The following is a 22,971-nucleotide window of genomic DNA, read 5'->3' as shown; positions in this document are numbered from 1 at the left end:
CCTACATTCCCCAAGACTGTCACTCTTTTCTATCTGATATACCTTTTACACCTACATTCCTCAAGACTGTCACTCTTTTCTAACTGATATACCTTTTATACCTACATTCCTCAAGACTGTCACTCTTTTCTAACTGATATACCTTTTACACCTACATTCCTCAAGACTGTCACTCTTTTCTAACTGATATACCTTTTACACCTACATTCCTCAAGACTGTCACTCTTTTCTAACTGATATACCTTTTACACCTACATTCCTCAAGACTGTCACTCTTTTCTAACTGATATACCTTTTACACCTACATTCCCCAAGACTGTCACTCTTTTCTAACTGATATACCTTTTATACCTACATTCCTCAAGACTGTCACTCTTTTCTATCTGATATACCTTTTATACCTACATTCCCCAAGACTGTCACTCTTTTCTATCTGATATACCTTTTACACCTACATTCCCCAAGACTGTCACTCTTTTCTAACTGATATACCTTTTACACCTACATTCCCCAAGACTGTCACTCTTTTCTATCTGATATACCTTTTACACCTACATTCCTCAAGACTGTCACTCTTTTCTATCTGATATACCTTTTACACCTACATTCCTCAAGACTGTCACTCTTTTCTATCTGATATACCTTTTACACCTACATTCCCCAAGACTGTCACTCTTTTCTATCTGATATACCTTTTATACCTACATTCCTCAAGACTGTCACTCTTTCTAACTGATATACCTTTTATACCTACATTCCTCAAGACTGTCACTCTTTTCTATCTGATATACCTTTTACACCTACATTCCCCAAGACTGTCACTCTTTTCTAACTGATATACCTTTTACACCTACATTCCTCAAGACTGTCACTCTTTCTAACTGATATACCTTTTATACCTACATTCCCCAAGACTGTCACTCTTTTCTAACTGATATACCTTTTATACCTACATTCCTCAAGACTGTCACTCTTTTCTATCTGATATACCTTTTACACCTACATTCCCCAAGACTGTCACTCTTTTCTAACTGATATACCTTTTACACCTACATTCCCCAAGACTGTCACTCTTTTCTATCTGATATACCTTTTATACCTACATTCCCCAAGACTGTCACTCTTTTCTAACTGATATACCTTTTATACCTACATTCTCCAAGACTGTCACTCTTTTCTAACTGATATACCTTTTATACCTACATTCCTCAAGACTGTCACTCTTTTCTAACTGATATACCTTTTACACCTACATTCCTCAAGACTGTCACTCTTTTCTATCTGATATACCTTTTATACCTACATTCCCCAAGACTGTCACTCTTTTCTAACTGATCTACCTTTTATACCTACATTCCCCAAGACTGTCACTCTTTTCTAACTGATATACCTTTTATACCTACATTCCCCAAGACTGTCACTCTTTTCTAACTGATATACCTTTTACACCTACATTCCCCAAGACTGTCACTCTTTTCTAACTGATCTACCTTTTATACCTACATTCCCCAAGACTGTCACTCTTTTCTAACTGATATACCTTTTATACCTACATTCCCCGAGACTGTCACTCTTTTCTATCTGATATACCTTTTACACCTACATTCCCCAAGACTGTCACTCTTTTCTAACTGATATACCTTTTATACCTACATTCCTCAAGACTGTCACTCTTTTCTATCTGATATACCTTTTACACCTACATTCCTCAAGAGTGTCACTCTTTTCTATCTGATATACCTTTTACACCTACATTCCTCAAGACTGTCACTCTTTTCTATCTGATATACCTTTTACACCTACATTCCTCAAGACTGTCACTCTTTTCTATCTGATATACCTTTTATACCTACATTCTCCAAGACTGTCACTCTTTTCTAACTGATATACCTTTTACACCTTCATTCCCCAAGACTGTCACTCTTTTCTAACTGATATACCTTTTACACCTACATTCCTCAAGACTGTCACTCTTTTCTATCTGATATACCTTTTATACCTACATTCTCCAAGACTGTCACTCTTTTCTAACTGATATACCTTTTACACCTACATTCCCCAAGACTGTCACTCTTTTCTATCTGATATACCTTTTACACCTACATTCCTCAAGAGTGTCACTCTTTTCTATCTGATATACCTTTTACACCTACATTCCTCAAGACTGTCACTCTTTTCTATCTGATATACCTTTTACACCTACATTCCTCAAGACTGTCACTCTTTTCTATCTGATATACCTTTTACACCTACATTCCCCAAGACTGTCACTCTTTTCTATCTGATATACCTTTTACACCTACATTCCTCAAGACTGTCACTCTTTTCTATCTGATATACCTTTTACACCTACATTCCTCAAGACTGTCACTCTTTTCTAACTGATATACCTTTTACACCTACATTCCTCAAGACTGTCACTCTTTTCTATCTGATATACCTTTTACACCTACATTCCTCAAGACTGTCACTCTTTTCTATCTGATATACCTTTTACACCTACATTCCTCAAGACTGTCACTCTTTCTAACTGATATACCTTTTACACCTACATTCCCCAAGACTGTCACTCTTTTCTATCTGATATACCTTTTACACCTACATTCCTCAAGAGTGTCACTCTTTTCTAACTGATATACCTTTTACACCTACATTCCTCAAGACTGTCACTCTCTCTAACTGATATACCTTTTATACCTACATTCCCCAAGACTGTCACTCTTTTCTAACTGATATACCTTTTACACCTACATTCCTCAAGACTGTCACTCTTTTCTATCTGATATACCTTTTACACCTACATTCCCCAAGACTGTCACTCTTTTCTAACTGATATACCTTTTATACCTACATTCTCCAAGACTGTCACTCTTTTCTAACTGATATACCTTTTACACCTACATTCCCCAAGACTGTCACTCTTTTCTAACTGATATACCTTTTATACCTACATTCTCCAAGACTGTCACTCTTTTCTAACTGATATACCTTTTACACCTACATTCCCCAAGACTGTCACTCTTTTCTATCTGATATACCTTTTACACCTACATTCCCCAAGACTGTCACTCTTTTCTAACTGATATACCTTTTACACCTACATTCCTCAAGACTGTCACTCTTTTCTAACTGATATACCTTTTACACCTACATTCCTCAAGACTGTCACTCTTTTCTAACTGATATACCTTTTACACCTACATTCCTCAAGACTGTCACTCTTTTCTAACTGATATACCTTTTATACCTACATTCCTCAAGACTGTCACTCTTTTCTATCTGATATACCTTTTATACCTACATTCCCCAAGACTGTCACTCTTTTCTATCTGATATACCTTTTATACCTACATTCCCCAAGACTGTCACTCTTTTCTAACTGATATACCTTTTACACCTACATTCCCCAAGACTGTCACTCTTTTCTATCTGATATACCTTTTATACCTACATTCCCCAAGACTGTCACTCTTTTCTAACTGATATACCTTTTACACCTACATTCCTCAAGACTGTCACTCTTTTCTAACTGATATACCTTTTACGCCTAAATTCCCCAAGAGTGTCACTCTTTTCTAACTGATATACCTTTTACACCTACATTCCTCAAGACTGTCACTCTTTTCTAACTGATATACCTTTTACACCTACATTCCCCAAGACTGTCACTCTTTTCTATCTGATATACCTTTTACACCTACATTCCCCAAGACTGTCACTCTTTTCTAACTGATATACCTTTTACACCTACATTCCTCAAGACTGTCACTCTTTTCTAACTGATATACCTTTTATACCTACATTCCTCAAGACTGTCACTCTTTTCTAACTGATCTACCTTTTACACCTACATTCCTCAAGACTGTCACTCTTTTCTAACTGATATACCTTTTACACCTACATTCCTCAAGACTGTCACTCTTTTCTATCTGATATACCTTTTACACCTACATTCCTCAAGACTGTCACTCTTTTCTATCTGATATACCTTTTACACCTACATTCCTCAAGACTGTCACTCTTTTCTATCTGATCTACCTTTTACACCTACATTCCTCAAGACTGTCACTCTTTCTATCTGATATACCTTTTACACCTACATTCCTCAAGACTGTCACTCTTTTCTATCTGATATACCTTTTACACCTACATTCCTCAAGACTGTCACTCTTTTCTATCTGATATACCTTTTACACCTACATTCCTCAAGACTGTCACTCTTTTCTATCTGATATACCTTTTACACCTACATTCCTCAAGACTGTCACTCTTTTCTATCTGATCTACCTTTTACACCTACATTCCCCAAGACTGTCACTCTTTTCTAACTGATATACCTTTTATACCTACATTCCTCAAGACTGTCACTCTTTTCTAACTGATATACCTTTTATACCTACATTCCTCAAGACTGTCACTCTTTTCTAACTGATATACCTTTTATACCTACATTCCTCAAGACTGTCACTCTTTTCTAACTGATCTACCTTTTACACCTACATTCCTCAAGACTGTCACTCTTTTCTAACTGATATACCTTTTATACCTACATTCCCCAAGACTGTCACTCTTTTCTATCTGATATACCTTTTACACCTACATTCCTCAAGACTGTCACTCTTTTGTAACTGATATACCTTTTACACCTTCATTCCCCAAGACTGTCACTCTTTTCTAACTGATATACCTTTTACACCTACATTCCTCAAGACTGTCACTCTTTTCTATCTGATATACCTTTTACACCTACATTCCTCAAGACTGTCACTCTTTCTAACTGATATACCTTTTATACCTACATTCTCCAAGACTGTCACTCTTTTCTAACTGATATACCTTTTACACCTACATTCCTCAAGACTGTCACTCTTTTCTATCTGATATACCTTTTATACCTACATTCCTCAAGACTGTCACTCTTTTCTAACTGATATACCTTTTACACCTACATTCCTCAAGACTGTCACTCTTTTCTATCTGATATACCTTTTACACCTACATTCCTCAAGACTGTCACTCTTTTCTATCTGATATACCTTTTACACCTACATTCCTCAAGACTGTCACTCTTTCTAACTGATATACCTTTTACACCTACATTCCTCAAGACTGTCACTCTTTTCTAACTGATCTACCTTTTACACCTACATTCCTCAAGACTGTCACTCTTTTCTAACTGATATACCTTTTATACCTACATTCCCCGAGACTGTCACTCTTTTCTATCTGATATACCTTTTACACCTACATTCCTCAAGACTGTCACTCTTTTCTAACTGATATACCTTTTACACCTACATTCCTCAAGACTGTCACTCTTTTCTAACTGATATACCTTTTACACCTACATTCCTCAAGACTGTCACTCTTTTCTAACTGATATACCTTTTACACCTACATTCCTCAAGACTGTCACTCTTTTCTAACTGATATACCTTTTATACCTACATTCCCCAAGACTGTCACTCTTTTCTATCTGATATACCTTTTACACCTACATTCCCCAAGACTGTCACTCTTTTCTATCTGATATACCTTTTACACCTACATTCCCCAAGACTCTCACTCTTTTCTATCTGATATACCTTTTACACCTACATTCCTCAAGACTGTCACTCTTTTCTATCTGATATACCTTTTATACCTACATTCCCCAAGACTGTCACTCTTTTCTAACTGATATACCTTTTACACCTACATTCCCCAAGACTGTCACTCTTTTCTAACTGATATACCTTTTACACCTACATTCCTCAAGACTGTCACTCTTTTCTATCTGATATACCTTTTACACCTACATTCCTCAAGACTGTCACTCTTTTCTATCTGATATACCTTTTACACCTACATTCCTCAAGACTGTCACTCTTTTCTAACTGATATACCTTTTACACCTACATTCCCCAAGACTGTCACTCTTTTCTAACTGATATACCTTTTACACCTACATTCCTCAAGACTGTCACTCTTTTCTATCTGATATACCTTTTATACCTACATTCCCCAAGACTGTCACTCTTTTCTATCTGATATACCTTTTACACCTACATTCCTCAAGACTGTCACTCTTTTCTAACTGATATACCTTTTACACCTACATTCCTCAAGACTGTCACTCTTTTCTAACTGATATACCTTTTATACCTACATTCCTCAAGACTGTCACTCTTTTCTATCTGATATACCTTTTACACCTACATTCCCCAAGACTGTCACTCTTTTCTATCTGATATACCTTTTATACCTACATTCCCCAAGACTGTCACTCTTTTCTAACTGATATACCTTTTATACCTACATTCCCCAAGACTGTCACTCTTTTCTAACTGATCTACCTTTTATACCTACATTCCCCAAGACTGTCACTCTTTTCTAACTGATATACCTTTTATACCTACATTCCCCAAGACTGTCACTCTTTTCTAACTGATATACCTTTTACACCTACATTCCTCAAGACTGTCACTCTTTTCTAACTGATATACCTTTTATACCTACATTCCCCGAGACTGTCACTCTTTTCTATCTGATATACCTTTTACACCTACATTCCCCAAGACTGTCACTCTTTTCTAACTGATATACCTTTTACACCTACATTCTCCAAGACTGTCACTCTTTTCTATCTGATATACCTTTTATACCTACATTCCTCAAGACTGTCACTCTTTTCTAACTGATATACCTTTTACACCTACATTCCTCAAGACTGTCACTCTTTTCTAACTGATATACCTTTTATACCTACATTCCTCAAGACTGTCACTCTTTTCTATCTGATATACCTTTTATACCTACATTCCCCAAGACTGTCACTCTATTCTAACTGATATACCTTTTACACCTACATTCCTCAAGACTGTCACTCTTTTCTAACTGATATACCTTTTATACCTACATTCCTCAAGACTGTCACTCTTTTCTATCTGATATACCTTTTATACCTACATTCCTCAAGACTGTCACTCTTTTCTATCTGATATACCTTTTACACCTACATTCTCCAAGACTGTCACTCTTTTCTATCTGATATACCTTTTATACCTACATTCCCCAAGACTGTCACTCTTTTCTATCTGATATACCTTTTACACCTACATTCCCCAAGACTGTCACTCTTTTCTATCTGATATACCTTTTATACCTACATTCCCCAAGACTGTCACTCTTTTCTATCTGATATACCTTTTATACCTACATTCCCCAAGACTGTCACTCTTTTCTATCTGATATACCTTTTATACCTACATTCTCCAAGACTGTCACTCTTTTCTAACTGATATACCTTTTACACCTACATTCCCCAAGACTGTCACTCTTTTCTAACTGATATACCTTTTATACCTACATTCCCCAAGACTGTCACTCTTTTCTATCTGATATACCTTTTATACCTACATTCCCCAAGACTGTCACTCTTTTCTAACTGATATACCTTTTATACCTACATTCCCCAAGACTGTCACTCTTTTCTAACTGATCTACCTTTTATACCTACATTCCCCAAGACTGTCACTCTTTTCTAACTGATCTACCTTTTATACCTACATTCCTCAAGACTGTCACTCTTTTCTAACTGATCTACCTTTTATACCTACATTCCTCAAGACTGTCACTCTTTTCTAACTGATATACCTTTTATACCTACATTCCTCAAGACTGTCACTCTTTTCTATCTGATATACCTTTTATACCTACATTCCTCAAGACTGTCACTCTTTTCTATCTGATATACCTTTTACACCTACATTCTCCAAGACTGTCACTCTTTTCTATCTGATATACCTTTTATACCTACATTCCCCAAGACTGTCACTCTTTTCTATCTGATATACCTTTTACACCTACATTCCCCAAGACTGTCACTCTTTTCTATCTGATATACCTTTTATACCTACATTCCCCAAGACTGTCACTCTTTTCTATCTGATATACCTTTTATACCTACATTCCCCAAGACTGTCACTCTTTTCTATCTGATATACCTTTTATACCTACATTCTCCAAGACTGTCACTCTTTTCTAACTGATATACCTTTTACACCTACATTCCCCAAGACTGTCACTCTTTTCTAACTGATATACCTTTTATACCTACATTCCCCAAGACTGTCACTCTTTTCTAACTGATATACCTTTTACACCAGACTAAAATCCTGTGTCTGTTTTCCTGGGATCGTCTTTGGCATGAAAGGGTCTGTCTGTGCCCAAGTGACCCACACAAAACATGTGCTCACATCTTTGCTTTAAGTTCATGTAAGATTGTATAAATAACACCGTTTCTATCCAAGTCAAGGTGATTTAACTAAGTCCTCCACGGCGGTTGTATAAAAAAACGTGTATACCACTCCTGTCTGTCTGCAGTTAAAGTCTGGATGCAGCAAAACCTCCTCAAACTCAACAGTGACAAAACTGAACTCCTCTTCATTGGCTCCAAGTCCACTCCCAGCCAAATCAACAACCTCGCACACCCCATCCATGGCACTGCACCTTCGCCACATTGCAAAAACAAGATCCTCTCTCACTCGCCCCGCTGCTGAGACACCGGTCCATGTCTTCATCTCCTCCCGCCTTGGCTACTGCAACTCACTCCTCTATGGCATCAGTGCTAGCTCTATCAAGAGACTCCTATTGGTCTGGAACGCATCCGCCGCCCGACTTTTAGTTTTCACCAAATCCTGGCACCACATCACCCCAGTCCTAAAAGACCTCCACTGGCTACCCATCTCCCACCGGATCAATTACAAAGTCCTGGTTCTTACCTATAAAGCCCTTCACAAACTGGCTCCCCCATACCTCACCGACCTCCTCTCCCCTACCAACCCTCTGGGTCCCTCAGATCCACCTCAGCCTCCCTTCTCTCTACCCCCAGGTCCAACCTCTGCGGCTTTGGTGACCGATCCTTCTCCAGAGCAGATCCCAGGCTCTGGAGCTCACCTCCCCAAATCATTAAGAGACTCAGAATCCCTCCCACTCTTCCAATCCCGTCTCAAGACACACCTTTCCTCCATTGCCTTCTCATGCCCCCCCCCCCTTCCGCTCATACACCCCTGGTCTGGAGCAGGCTGGGGACTGAGTGCTTGACCTGCATCTGTGATTTATGTGATTTATGATGTTTGTTTTTCTTTCCCTTTATATCTGTCCACTTGGGAGAGTACTGCTGGTGTCGTCTGATGCTGCCGCTCCTCCCTCTCGTAGCCCCCCTTCCCATCCGCCCCTGTATGTCTGTGTTATGTTCATGTGTCGTCTTGTTTCACTCCATTTATTGTAAAGCCACTTTGAGTACTAGAAAAGCGCTATACAAAACTGATTTATTATTATTATTATTATTACTGACAGTAGGGGGCAGCAGAGCGCTGGCCGTAACGAGTGTCATGATGACGTAACTGACGTAAGCTCGCCATTCTGACAAGACCAAACGGACGAACGGCCGTAAGTTTCCTCTGCTTCATTGTTTCTCCTGTTTTACAGGTCAGTAATCTGTTTACAGCGGCGTCCGGATGGCGTGGCAGTCTGTTCCGTTGCCTACCAACACGGGGATCGCCAGTTCGAATCCCCGCCATACCTCCGGCTTGGTGGGGGGGAGAATAGGTGGGGTGGGGTGGAGGTGGTTGTGTGATCCTCCCACGCGCTACGTCCCCCTGGTGAAACTCCTCACTGTCAGGTGAAAAGAAGCGGCTGGTGACTCCACATGTATGGGAGGAGGCAGGTGGTAGTCTGCAGCCCTCCCTGGATCGGCAGAGGGGGCGGAGCAGAGACCGGGACGGGACAGCTCGGAAGAGCGGGGTCATTGGACTGGTACAATTACCACTGGCCTCAATGCAAGACACAGGACATCACGATGACAAATCATATCCCCGATGACTGCTGTTAATACGAGTCAGAGTACTGTATTCACACACACACACACACACACACACACACACACACACACACACACACACACACACACACACACACACACTTCTGTCTCTGTGAGGACCCCTCACCGACTACCTACATTCATTCCCTACCCTAATCCTAATTCTAACCCTAAACCCAAATCCTAACCCTGAAATAGATACTTAAAGAAGTGAAGCCCGGCCAAAATGTCTTCACTTTACAAAAATGTCCTCAAAAAAAAAAAATCAAATTGGTCCTCACAAAGTTAGAAGTACAACCCCCCCTACACACACACACACACACACACACACACACACACACACACACACACACACACACACAAAGTCAAACATACAAGTACAGAATTAACATAAATGTTTGAGCATTTGAGTACTCTGACAGAGTATCAGAGTACTCTGAAAACGAGTCAGAGTACTCTGAGAGAGTATCAGAGAGTACTCTGAAAACGAGTCAGAGTACTCTGAAAACGAGTCAGAGTACTCTGAGAGAGTATCAGAGAGTACTCTGAGAGAGTATCAGAGAGTACTCTGAAAACGAGTCAGAGTACTCTGAGAGAGTATCAGAGAGTACTCTGAAAACGAGTCAGAGTACTCTGAGAGAGTATCAGAGAGTACTCTGAGAGAGTATCAGAGAGTACTCTGAAAACGAGTCAGAGTACTCTGAGAGAGTATCAGAGAGTACTCTGAAAACGAGTCCGAGTACTCTGACAGAGTATCAGAGAGTACTCTGAAAACGAGTCAGAGTACTCTGAGAGAGTATCAGAGAGTACTCTGAGAGAGTATCAGAGAGTACTCTGAAAACGAGTCAGAGTACTCTGACAGAGTATCCGAGAGTACTCTGAAAACGAGTCAGAGTACTCTGAGAGAGTATCAGAGAGTACTCTGAGAGAGTATCAGAGAGTACTCTGAAAACGAGTCAGAGTACTCTGAGAGAGTATCAGAGAGTACTCTGAAAACGAGTCCGAGTACTCTGACAGAGTATCAGAGAGTACTCTGAAAACGAGTCAGAGTACTCTGAGAGAGTATCAGAGAGTACTCTGAGAGAGTATCAGAGAGTACTCTGAAAACGAGTCAGAGTACTCTGACAGAGTATCCGAGAGTACTCTGAAAACGAGTCAGAGTACTCTGAGAGAGTATCAGAGAGTACTCTGAGAGAGTATCAGAGAGTACTCTGAAAACGAGTCCGAGTACTCTGTTCTCATACACATTCGCACACAGAGGATCGTGTTGCTCTTCTGCCACGGCCCCTGCAGAGAACAACCGAAGCCATCACCAAGTCGCTGCTGCACCCTGAAGCCTCGGCCCCGGCACGTCAACGGAGCGACAGCAACATTCCAGAGCTGCCGACCTCCGCCCTCCAACCATCCACCCCCACTCACCTACACGTCATTACCAGCCCATCAGCATCGAGCTCCGACGGTCTCTCTCCCCACACGTTCAAATCTGCCTCAGCCTCTTTCCTCTTCAGGTCTCTAGCTTATACCGCTGACCTGTCAGTGTGTGAGCAGCTTGACTGTTGCCCGAGACCAGCAGCTAGAGGCGCCCGGCTCCCACCCCACGCTGAGGCTCATTTGCATATTGGGCTCCCGCTTGTGACTGCGTGGAGAAGCAAAACCGTAGAAAGGCGTGGCGGCGCACAGCCACATCAAACATGCAGGCGCATGCGCTCTGCGCGCTGAAATACAGACACGCAGCCTTACATGCAGGCAAGTTCACGCATAGCTGCACACCAACGCCCTCTGGGCACACAATACACACACACACACACGCGCACGCACGCATGCACGCACGCACACAACACACACACACACACACACACACACACACACACACACACACACACACACACACACACACACACACCTGTGTGAAGCCACTCACCTTACTGCTAGCCAGGCTGGGAGAGAGGCTGAAGGGGCTTGTTTTCATCAGCTGAACCTGTGACAGAGAAGAGAGACTAACCACGTTGGAGGGCCGTCCATACAAAGATCATGGAGTCTTTTCTGACAGATATTAAAAATAAATAAACAAACAAACATGAATAAATAAAAAACATGTCCTCCACAATGCACACTTTCCTCTCTCTCTCTCTCTCTCTCTCTCTCTCTCTCTCTCTCTCTCTCCATATATATATATATATATATATATATATATATATATATATATATATAGAGCGTTTTTTTCCGAAACCGTCAGTGGTGTTGTAAGTGCTCAACTAATGAGGAGCGGATTGGCTGTTGCCCAACCGAAATTAGGGGCGTGACGCCGGGCAACGTAAACTGTATGATTCTTTGTTGAACCACATCAGCAGCTGATGAGTGCGAGACGCACAAAACAGGCATGTACTGCAATGCATTAAAACTTTTTTCCTGTATCTGTGTTTATATATATATATATATATATATATATATATATATATATATATATATATATATATATATATATATGCTCTTTTGATATGTTTAAAATAGAAAACAAACTGAAAACAAGTCTTGACTTTAAATTTTAACTTTAACTTTACGCTGATACAGGTAGGTTTCTTAAATGGAAAAAACATCTCCCTGTCCCTCAAACAATCCTTATTTCTCAGCACTAAATCCTCAGTTCATTCATCATCCATGTCACTTAAACATCAATCACACAGTGAAACAGTTGTAGCAGCTGTGTTACAGCCACGTGCTGTTGGTCTGGTGTTGTTACACCGTAAACATCAATCACACAGTGAAACAGTTGTAGCAGCTGTGTTACAGCCACGTGCTGTTGATCTGGTGTGCTTACACCGTAAACATCAATCACACAGTGAAACAGTTGTAGCAGCTGTGTTACAGCCACGTGCTGTTGGTCTGGTGTGCTTACACCGTAAACATCAATCACACAGTGAAACAGTTGTAGCAGCTGTGTTACAGCCACATGATGTTGGTCTGGTGTTGTTACACCGTAAACATCAATCACACAGTGAAACAGCTGTAGCAGCTGTGTTACAGCCACGTGCTGTTGGTCTGGTGTTGTTACACCGTAAACATCAATCACACAGTGAAACAGTGGAAGCAGCTGTGTTACAGCCACGTGCTGTTGGTCTGGTGTTGTTACACCGTAAACATCAATCACACAGTGAAACAGTTGTAGCAGCTGTGTTACAGCCAAGTGCTGTTGGTCTAGTGTTGTTACACCGTAAACATCAATCACACAGTGAAACAGTTGTAGCAGCTGTGTTACAGCCACGTGGTGTTGGTCTGGTGTACTTACATCGTAAACATCAATCACACAGTGAAACAGTTGTAGCAGCTGTGTTCCAGCCACGTGCTGTTGGTCTGGTGTTGTTACACCGTAAACATCAATCACAAAGTGAAACAGTTGTAGCAGCTGTGTTCCAGCCACGTGCTGTTGGTCTGGTGTTGTTACACCGTAAACATCAATCACACAGTGAAACAGTTGTAGCAGCTGTGTTACAGCCACGTGGTGTTGGTCTGGTGTTGTTACACCGTAAACATCAATCACACAGTGAAACAGTTGTAGCAGCTGTGTTACAGCCACGTGCTGTTGGTCTGGTGTTGTTACACCATAAACATCAATCACACAGTGAAACAGTTGTAGCAGCTGTGTTCCAGCCACGTGCTGTTGGTCTGGTGTTGTTACACCGTAAACATCAATCACACAGTGAAACAGTTGTAGCAGCTGTGTTACAGCCACGTGCTGTTGGTCTGGTGTTGTTACACCGTAAACATCAATCACACAGTGAAACAGTTGTAGCAGCTGTGTTCCAGCCACGTGCTGTTGGTCTGGTGTTGTTACACCGTAAACTTCAATCACACAGTGAAACAGTTGTAGCAGCTGTGTTCCAGCCACGTGCTGTTGGTCTGGTGTTGTTACACCGTAAACATCAATCCCACAGTGAAACAGTTGTAGCAGCTGTGTTACAGCCACGTGCTGTTGGTCTGGTGTTGTTACACCGTAAACATCAATCACACAGTGAAACAGTTGTAGCAGCTGTGTTACAGCCACGTGCTGTTGGTCTGGTGTTGTTACACCGTAAACATCAATCCCACAGTGAAACAGTTGTAGCAGCTGTGTTACAGCCACGTGATGTTGGTCTGGTGTTGTTACACCGTAAACATCAATCACACAGTGAAACAGTTGTAGCAGCTGTGTTACAGCCACGTGCTGTTGGTCTGGTGTGCTTACACCGTAAACATCAATCACACAGTGAAACAGTTGTAGCAGCTGTGTTACAGCCACGTGCTGTTGGTCTGGTGTTGTTACACCGTAAACATCAATCACACAGTGAAACAGTTGTAGCAGCTGTGTTACAGCCACGTGCTGTTGGTCTGGTGTTGTTACACCGTAAACATCAATCACACAGTGAAACAGTTGTAGCAGCTGTGTTACAGCCACGTGCTGTTGGTCTGGTGTGCTTACACCGTAAACATCAATCACACAGTGAAACAGTTGTAGCAGCTGTGTTACAGCCACGTGGTGTTGGTCTGGTGTTGTTACACCGTAAACATCAATCACACAGTGAAACAGTTGTAGCAGCTGTGTTACAGCCACGTGGTGTTGGTCTGGTGTTGTTACACCGTAAACATCAATCACACAGTGAAACAGTTGTAGCAGCTGTGTTCCAGCCACGTGCTGTTGGTCTGGTGTTGTTACACCGTAAACATCAATCACACAGTGAAACAGTTGTAGCAGCTGTGTTACAGCCACGTGCTGTTGGTCTGGTGTTGTTACACCGTAAACATCAATCACACAGTGAAACAGTTGTAGCAGCTGTGTTCCAGCCACGTGCTGTTGGTCTGGTGTTGTTACACCGTAAACATCAATCACACAGTGAAACAGTTGTAGCAGCTGTGTTACAGCCACGTGCTGTTGGTCTGGTGTTGTTACACCGTAAACATCAATCCCACAGTGAAACAGTTGTAGCAGCTGTGTTACAGCCACGTGCTGTTGGTCTGGTGTTGTTACACCGTAAACATCAATCACACAGTGAAACAGTTGTAGCAGCTGTGTTACAGCCACGTGCTGTTGGTCTGGTGTTGTTACACCGTAAACATCAATCACACAGTGAAACAGTTGTAGCAGCTGTGTTACAGCCACGTGCTGTTGGTCTGGTGTTGTTACACCGTAAACATCAATCACACAGTGAAACAGTTGTAGCAGCTGTGTTACAGCCACGTGCTGTTGGTCTGGTGTGCTTACACCGTAAACATCAATCACACAGTGAAACAGTTGTAGCAGCTGTGTTCCAGCCACGTGCTGTTGGTCTGGTGTTGTTACACCGTAAACATCAATCACACAGTGAAACAGTTGTAGCAGCTGTGTTACAGCCACGTGGTGTTGGTCTGGTGTTGTTACACCGTAAACATCAATCACACAGTGAAACAATTGTAGCAGCTGTGTTCCAGCCACGTGCTGTTGGTCTGGTGTTGTTACACCGTAAACATCAATCACACAGTGAAACAGTTGTAGCAGCTGTGTTACAGCCACGTGCTGTTGGTCTGGTGTTGTTACACCGTAAACATCAATCCCACAGTGAAACAGTTGTAGCAGCTGTGTTACAGCCACGTGCTGTTGGTCTGGTGTGCTTACACCGTAAACATCAATGACACAGTGAAACAGCTGTAGCAGCTGTGTTACAGCCACGTGCTGTTGGTCTGGTGTTGTTACACCGTAAACATCAATCCCACAGTGAAACAGTTGTAGCAGCTGTGTTACAGCCACGTGCTGTTGGTCTGGTGTTGTTACACCGTAAACATCAATCACACAGTGAAACAGTTGTAGCAGCTGTGTTACAGCCACGTGCTGTTGGTCTGGTGTGCTTACACCGTAAACATCAATCACACAGGGAAACAGTTGTAGCAGCTGTGTTACAGCCACGTGGTGTTGGTCTGGTGTTGTTACACCGTAAACATCAATCACACAGTGAAACAGTTGTAGCAGCTGTGTTACAGCCACGTGCTGTTGGTCTGGTGTTGTTACACCGTAAACATCAATCCCACAGTGAAACAGTTGTAGCAGCTGTGTTACAGCCACGTGCTGTTGGTCTGGTGTTGTTACACCGTAAACATCAATCCCACAGTGAAACAGTTGTAGCAGCTGTGTTACAGCCACGTGCTGTTGGTCTGGTGTTGTTACACCGTAAACATCAATCACACAGTGAAACATTTGTAGCGGCTGTGTTACAGCCACGTGCTGTTGGTCTGGTGTTGTTACACCGTAAACATCAATCACACAGTGAAACAGTTGTAGCGGCTGTGTTACAGCCACGTGCTGTTGGTCTGGTGTTGTTACACCGTAAACATCAATCACACAGTGAAACAGTTGTAGCAGCTGTGTTACAGCCACGTGCTGTTGGTCTGGTGTGCTTACACCGTAAACATCAATCACACAGGGAAACAGTTGTAGCAGCTGTGTTACAGCCACGTGGTGTTGGTCTGGTGTTGTTACACCGTAAACATCAATCACACAGTGAAACAGTTGTAGCAGCTGTGTTACAGCCACGTGCTGTTGGTCTGGTGTTGTTACACCGTAAACATCAATCCCACAGTGAAACAGTTGTAGCAGCTGTGTTACAGCCACGTGCTGTTGGTCTGGTGTTGTTACACCGTAAACATCAATCCCACAGTGAAACAGTTGTAGCAGCTGTGTTACAGCCACGTGCTGTTGGTCTGGTGTGCTTACACCGTAAACATCAATCACACAGGGAAACAGTTGTAGCAGCTGTGTTACAGCCACGTGGTGTTGGTCTGGTGTTGTTACACCGTAAACATCAATCACACAGTGAAACAGTTGTAGCAGCTGTGTTACAGCCACGTGCTGTTGGTCTGGTGTTGTTACACCGTAAACATCAATCCCACAGTGAAACAGTTGTAGCAGCTGTGTTACAGCCACGTGCTGTTGGTCTGGTGTTGTTACACCGTAAACATCAATCCCACAGTGAAACAGTTGTAGCAGCTGTGTTACAGCCACGTGCTGTTGGTCTGGTGTTGTTACACCGTAAACATCAATCACACAGTGAAACATTTGTAGCGGCTGTGTTACAGCCACGTGCTGTTGGTCTGGTGTTGTTACACCGTAAACATCAATCACACAGTGAAACAGTTGTAGCGGCTGTGTTACAGCCACGTGCTGTTGGTCTGGTGTTGTTACACCGTAAACATCAATCACACAGTGAAACAGTTGTAGCAGCTGTGTTACAGCCACGTGCTGTTGGTCTGGTGTGCTTACACCGTAAACATCAATCACACAGTGAAACAGTTGTAGCAGCTGTGTTACAGCCACGTGGTGTTGGTCTGGTGTTGTTACACCGTAAACATCAATCCCACAGTGAAACAGTTGTTGCAGCTGTGTTACAGCCACGTGCTGTTGGTCTGGTGTGCTTACACCGTAAACATCAATCACACAGTGAAACAGTTGTAGCAGCTGTGTTACAGCCACGTGGTGTTGGTCTGGTGTTGTTACACCGTAAACATCAATCACACAGTGAAACAGTTGTAGCAGCTGTGTTCCAGCCACGTGCTGTTGGTCTGGTGTTGTTACACCGTAAACATCAATCACACAGTGAAACAGTTGTAGCAGCTGTGTTACAGCCACGTGGTGTTGGTCTGGTGTTGTTACACCGTAAACATCAATCACACAGTGAAACAGTTGTAGCAGCTGTGTTACAGCCACGTGCTGTTGGTCTGGTGTGCTTACACCGTAAACATCAATCACACAGTGAAACAGTTGTAGCAGCTGTGTTACAGCCACGTGCTGTTGGTCTGGTGTGCTTACACCGTAAACATCAATCACACAGTGAAACAGTTGTAGCAGCTGTGTTACAGCCACGTGGTGTTGGTCTGGTGTTGTTACACCGTAAACATCAATCACACAGTGAAACAGTTGTAGCAGCTGTTTTCCAGCCACGTGCTGTTGGTCTGGTGTTGTTACACCGTAAACATCAATCACACAGTGAAACAGTTGTAGCAGCTGTGTTACAGCCACGTGGTGTTGGTCTGGTGTTGTTACACCGTAAACATCAATCACACAGTGAAACAGTTGTTGCAGCTGTGTTACAGCCACGTGCTGTTGGTCTGGTGTGCTTACACCGTAAACATCAATCACACAGTGAAACAGTTGTAGCAGCTGTGTTACAGCCACGTGGTGTTGGTCTGGTGTTGTTACACCGTAAACATCAATCACACAGTGAAACAGTTGTAGCAGCTGTGTTACAGCCACGTGGTGTTGGTCTGGTGTTGTTACACCGTAAACATCAATCACACAGTGAAACAGTTGTAGCAGCTGTGTTACAGCCACGTGCTGTTGGTCTGGTGTGCTTACACCGTAAACATCAATCACACAGTGAAACAGTTGTAGCAGCTGTGTTCCAGCCACGTGATGTTGGTCTGGTGTTGTTACACCGTAAACATCAATCACACAGTGAAACAGTTGTAGCAGCTGTGTTACAGCCACGTGCTGTTGGTCTGGTGTTGTTACACCGTAAACATCAATCACACAGTGAAACAGTTGTAGCAGCTGTGTTACAGCCACGTGGTGTTGGTCTGGTGTTGTTACACCGTAAACATCAATCACACAGTGAAACAATTGTAGCAGCTGTGTTCCAGCCACGTGCTGTTGGTCTGGTGTTGTTACACCGTAAACATCAATCACACAGTGAAACAGTTGTAGCAGCTGTGTTACAGCCACGTGCTGTTGGTCTGGTGTTGTTACACCGTAAACATCAATCACACAGTGAAACAGTTGTAGCAGCTGTGTTCCAGCCACGTGCTGTTGGTCTGGTGTTGTTACACCGTAAACATCAATCACACAGTGAAACAGTTGTAGCAGCTGTGTTACAGCCACGTGGTGTTGGTCTGGTGTTGTTACACCGTAAACATCAATCACACAGTGAAACAATTGTAGCAGCTGTGTTCCAGCCACGTGCTGTTGGTCTGGTGTTGTTACACCGTAAACATCAATCACACAGTGAAACAGTTGTAGCAGCTGTGTTACAGCCACGTGCTGTTGGTCTGGTGTTGTTACACCGTAAACATCAATCACACAGTGAAACAGTTGTAGCAGCTGTGTTACAGCCACGTGCTGTTGGTCTGGTGTGCTTACACCGTAAACATCAATCACACAGTGAAACAGTTGTAGCAGCTGTGTTACAGCCACGTGCTGTTGGTCTGGTGTTGTTACACCGTAAACATCAATCCCACAGTGAAACAGTTGTAGCAGCTGTGTTCCAGCCACGTGCTGTTGGTCTGGTGTTGTTACACCGTAAACATCAATCACACAGTGAAACAGTTGTAGCAGCTGTGTTACAGCCACGTGCTGTTGGTCTGGTGTGCTTACACCGTAAACATCAATCACACAGTGAAACAGTTGTAGCAGCTGTGTTACAGCCACGTGGTGTTGGTCTGGTGTTGTTACACCGTAAACATCAATCACACAGTGAAACAGTTGTAGCAGCTGTGTTCCAGCCACGTGCTGTTGGTCTGGTGTTGTTACACCGTAAACATCAATCACACAGTGAAACAGTTGTAGCAGCTGTGTTCCAGCCACGTGCTGTTGGTCTGGTGTGCTTACACCGTAAACATCAATCCCACAGTGAAACAGTTGTAGCAGCTGTGTTACAGCCACGTGCTGTTGGTCTGGTGTTGTTACACCGTAAACATCAATCACACAGTGAAACAGTTGTAGCAGCTGTGTTACAGCCACGTGCTGTTGGTCTGGTGTTGTTACACCGTAAACATCAATCACACAGTGAAACAGTTGTAGCAGCTGTGTTACAGCCACGTGGTGTTGGTCTGGTGTTGTTACACCGTAAACATCAATCCCACAGTGAAACAGTTGTAGCAGCTGTGTTACAGCCACGTGCTGTTGGTCTGGTGTGCTTACACCGTAAACATCAATCACACAGTGAAACAGTTGTAGCAGCTGTGTTACAGCCACGTGGTGTTGGTCTGGTGTTGTTACACCGTAAACATCAATCACACAGTGAAACAGTTGTAGCAGCTGTGTTCCAGCCACGTGCTGTTGGTCTGGTGTTGTTACACCGTAAACATCAATCACACAGTGAAACAGCTGTAGCAGCTGTGTTACAGCCACGTGGTGTTGGTCTGGTGTTGTTACACCGTAAACATCAATCACACAGTGAAACAGTTGTAGCAGCTGTGTTACAGCCACGTGCTGTTGGTCTGGTGTGCTTACACCGTAAACATCAATCACACAGTGAAACAGTTGTAGCAGCTGTGTTCCAGCCACGTGATGTTGGTCTGGTGTTGTTACACCGTAAACATCAATCACACAGTGAAACAGTTGTAGCAGCTGTGTTACAGCCACGTGCTGTTGGTCTGGTGTTGTTACACCGTAAAAATCAATCACACAGTGAAAACAGTTGTAGCAGCTGTGTTCCAGCCACGTGCTGTTGGTCTGGTGTTGTTACACCGTAAACATCAATCACACAGTGAAACAGTTGTAGCAGCTGTGTTCCAGCCACGTGCTGTTGGTCTGGTGTTGTTACACCGTAAACATCAATCACACAGTGAAACCGTTGTAGCAGCTGTGTTACAGCCACGTGCTGTTGGTCTGGTGTGCTTACACCGTAAACATCAATCACACAGTGAAACAGTTGTAGCAGCTGTGTTACAGCCACGTGGTGTTGGTCTGGTGTTGTTACACCGTAAACATCAATCACACAGTGAAACAGTTGTAGCAGCTGTGTTACAGCCACGTGCTGTTGGTCTGGTGTGCTTACACCGTAAACATCAATCACACAGTGAAACAGTTGTAGCAAGCTGTGTTACAGCCACGTGCTGTTGGTCTGGTGTTGTTACACCGTAAACATCAATTACACAGTGAAACTGTTGTAGCAGCTGTGTTCCAGCCACGTGGTGTTGGTCTGGTGTTGTTACACCGTAAACATCAATCACACAGTGAAACAGTTGTAGCAGCTGTGTTACAGGCACGTGGTGTTGGTCTGGTGTTGTTACACCGTAAACATCAATCACACAGTGAAACAGTTGTAGCAGCTGTGTTCCAGCCACGTGCTGTTGGTCTGGTGTTGTTACACCATAAACATCAATCACACAGTGAAACAGTTGTAGCAGCTGTGTTACAGCCACGTGGTGTTGGTCTGGTGTTGTTACACCGTAAACATCAATCACACAGTGAAACAGTTGTAGCAGCTGTGTTACAGCCACGTGGTGTTGGTCTGGTGTGCTTACACCGTAAACATCAATCAAACAGTGAAACAGTTGTAGCAGCTGTGTTACAGCCACGTGCTGTTGGTCTGGTGTTGTTACACCGTAAACATCAATCACACAGTGAAACAGTTGTAGCAGCTGTGTTACAGCCACGTGCTGTTGGTCTGGTGTTGTTACACCGTAAACATCAATCACACTGTGAAACAGTTGTAGCAGCTGTGTTACAGCCACGTGCTGTTGGTCTGGTGTTGTTACACCGTAAACATCAATCACACAGTGAAACAGTTTTAGCAGCTGTGTTACAGCCACGTGATGTTGGTCTGGTGTTGTTACACCGTAAACATCAATCACACAGTGAAACAGTTGTAGCAGCTGTGTTACAGCCACGTGCTGTTGGTCTGGTGTTGTTACACCGTAAACATCAATCACACTGTGAAACAGTTGTAGCAGCTGTGTTCCAGCCACGTGCTGTTGGTCTGGTGTGCTTACACCGTAAACATCAATCACACAGTGAAACAGTTGTAGCAGCTGTGTTCCAGCCACGTGGTGTTGGTACATTACTGTTGGGATGAAGGTCCAGTGTAGGATGAGAGAGAAGAACCAACCTGGTCATCAGGGCTGTGTCTGTCCAGGTCTGAAACACAAGAGCCACCTGTCAGCCATGTTGTGTGCGTGCATGCGCATGACAGAGAGATTGAGAGAATGCACGAGAGAAAGACGTGATGTGTGAGACACAGGAGAGAAAATGTGATAGAATAAATAAATAGAGAGAGAGAGAGAGAGGGAGAGAGAGAGAGAGAGAGAGGTAGAGAGAGAGAGAGGTAGAGAGAGAGAGAGAGAGAGAGAGAGAGAGAGAGAGAGAGAGAGAGAGAGAGAGAGAGAGAGAGAGAGAGAGAGAGGGAGGGAGAGCGAGCGAGGGAGGGAGAGCGAGGGAGGGAGAGAGAGAGAGAGAAAAGTATTTGTAAATCACACACTTTGTCATTAGATTTCCTGAGAGCGGTCCTGACATTTATGTTGTTAATTGTATTGATTGGGAGAATGACGCCTCCGAGTCAAACTTCCATCACATCCGGAGGCCGAGGACTGACACGTCAGAGACCTTTGTGTATGTGTGTGTGTGTGTGTGTGTGTGTGTGTGTGTGTGTGTGTGTGTGTGTGTGTGTGTGTGTGTGTGTGTGTGTGTGTTTTCTACGTGAGCATACCTGAGCTGTCCTCTGGATAGTCTGCACCAGGCTTTTCCTCTTCTGCTGCTTTTGACATCCTGATATCTGCAACACACACACACACACACACACACACACACACACACACAAACACAGACACACACAGAGTTGATTCGGGTTTCCATGGTATTTGTGGAGAAACAGGTTGCATCCTCTCAGGAGGGATGTTGCTGCAGAGTCATGGGAGTTGTGTTTCATGTGTTTAGTGACTGATGTTTAATAATAACAACACAGATATAATAATAATAATAATTATTATTATTATTATTAATACACCACCACTTCTGTTGTCCGTTCATTACAACATCCAGTCAGGACTTTCTGATGATGTTTTTATGTTTGCACTTAAATGATTCTGTTCACTTCCCCTCGTCTCTGGTCCGTTCACACCGGAGCCGGCGGCCCAAAGCATAAGCTAACTAAGTGGTCGCTTAGGGCTCCCGCGCCAGCAGGGGGCCCCCAAGAGCGCTTGAAACGTCAAACACAACAGGTTGATAAATATATATATTTTTGTGTGTGTGCTATATCATATCAGCAGTAATCACCAAAAAACAAAAACTGAATATTTTGGTATCATGTTGTTAACAGACTGACACATTAATGCAACTGATTTAATCATGTCGGCAGTTCAAAAGCAATTAAAATAGTTAACTTGGTCGGTAA

The 22,971-nt window shown here is 43.0% G+C and overlaps 1 protein-coding gene across 1 annotated transcript in view; it reads right to left on the bottom strand.

The window, feature by feature from the left end:
• The window catches only part of LOC130132861 (POU domain, class 2, transcription factor 2-like), a gene marked incomplete at its 5' end in the record, with an annotated part of 86,016 nt that extends 63,663 nt beyond the window's left edge, over positions 1-22,353 (bottom strand). Inside the window, 3 exons of the mRNA XM_056301881.1 lie at positions 11,784-11,840; positions 21,691-21,719; positions 22,288-22,353. Coding sequence (XP_056157856.1) covers positions 11,784-11,840; positions 21,691-21,719; positions 22,288-22,353 — 152 coding nt within the window. The remainder of the gene's footprint in view (positions 1-11,783; positions 11,841-21,690; positions 21,720-22,287) is intronic.
• Between the last annotated feature and the right edge of the window lie 618 nt (positions 22,354-22,971).

The sequence above is a fragment of the Lampris incognitus genome, unplaced genomic scaffold, assembly GCF_029633865.1.
Source record: "Lampris incognitus isolate fLamInc1 unplaced genomic scaffold, fLamInc1.hap2 scaffold_196, whole genome shotgun sequence".
Classification (NCBI taxonomy): Eukaryota; Metazoa; Chordata; class Actinopteri; order Lampriformes; family Lampridae; genus Lampris; species Lampris incognitus.
The sequence above is the reverse complement of the archived record's forward strand: the minus strand, read 5'-3'. Positions and strand labels throughout refer to the sequence as shown.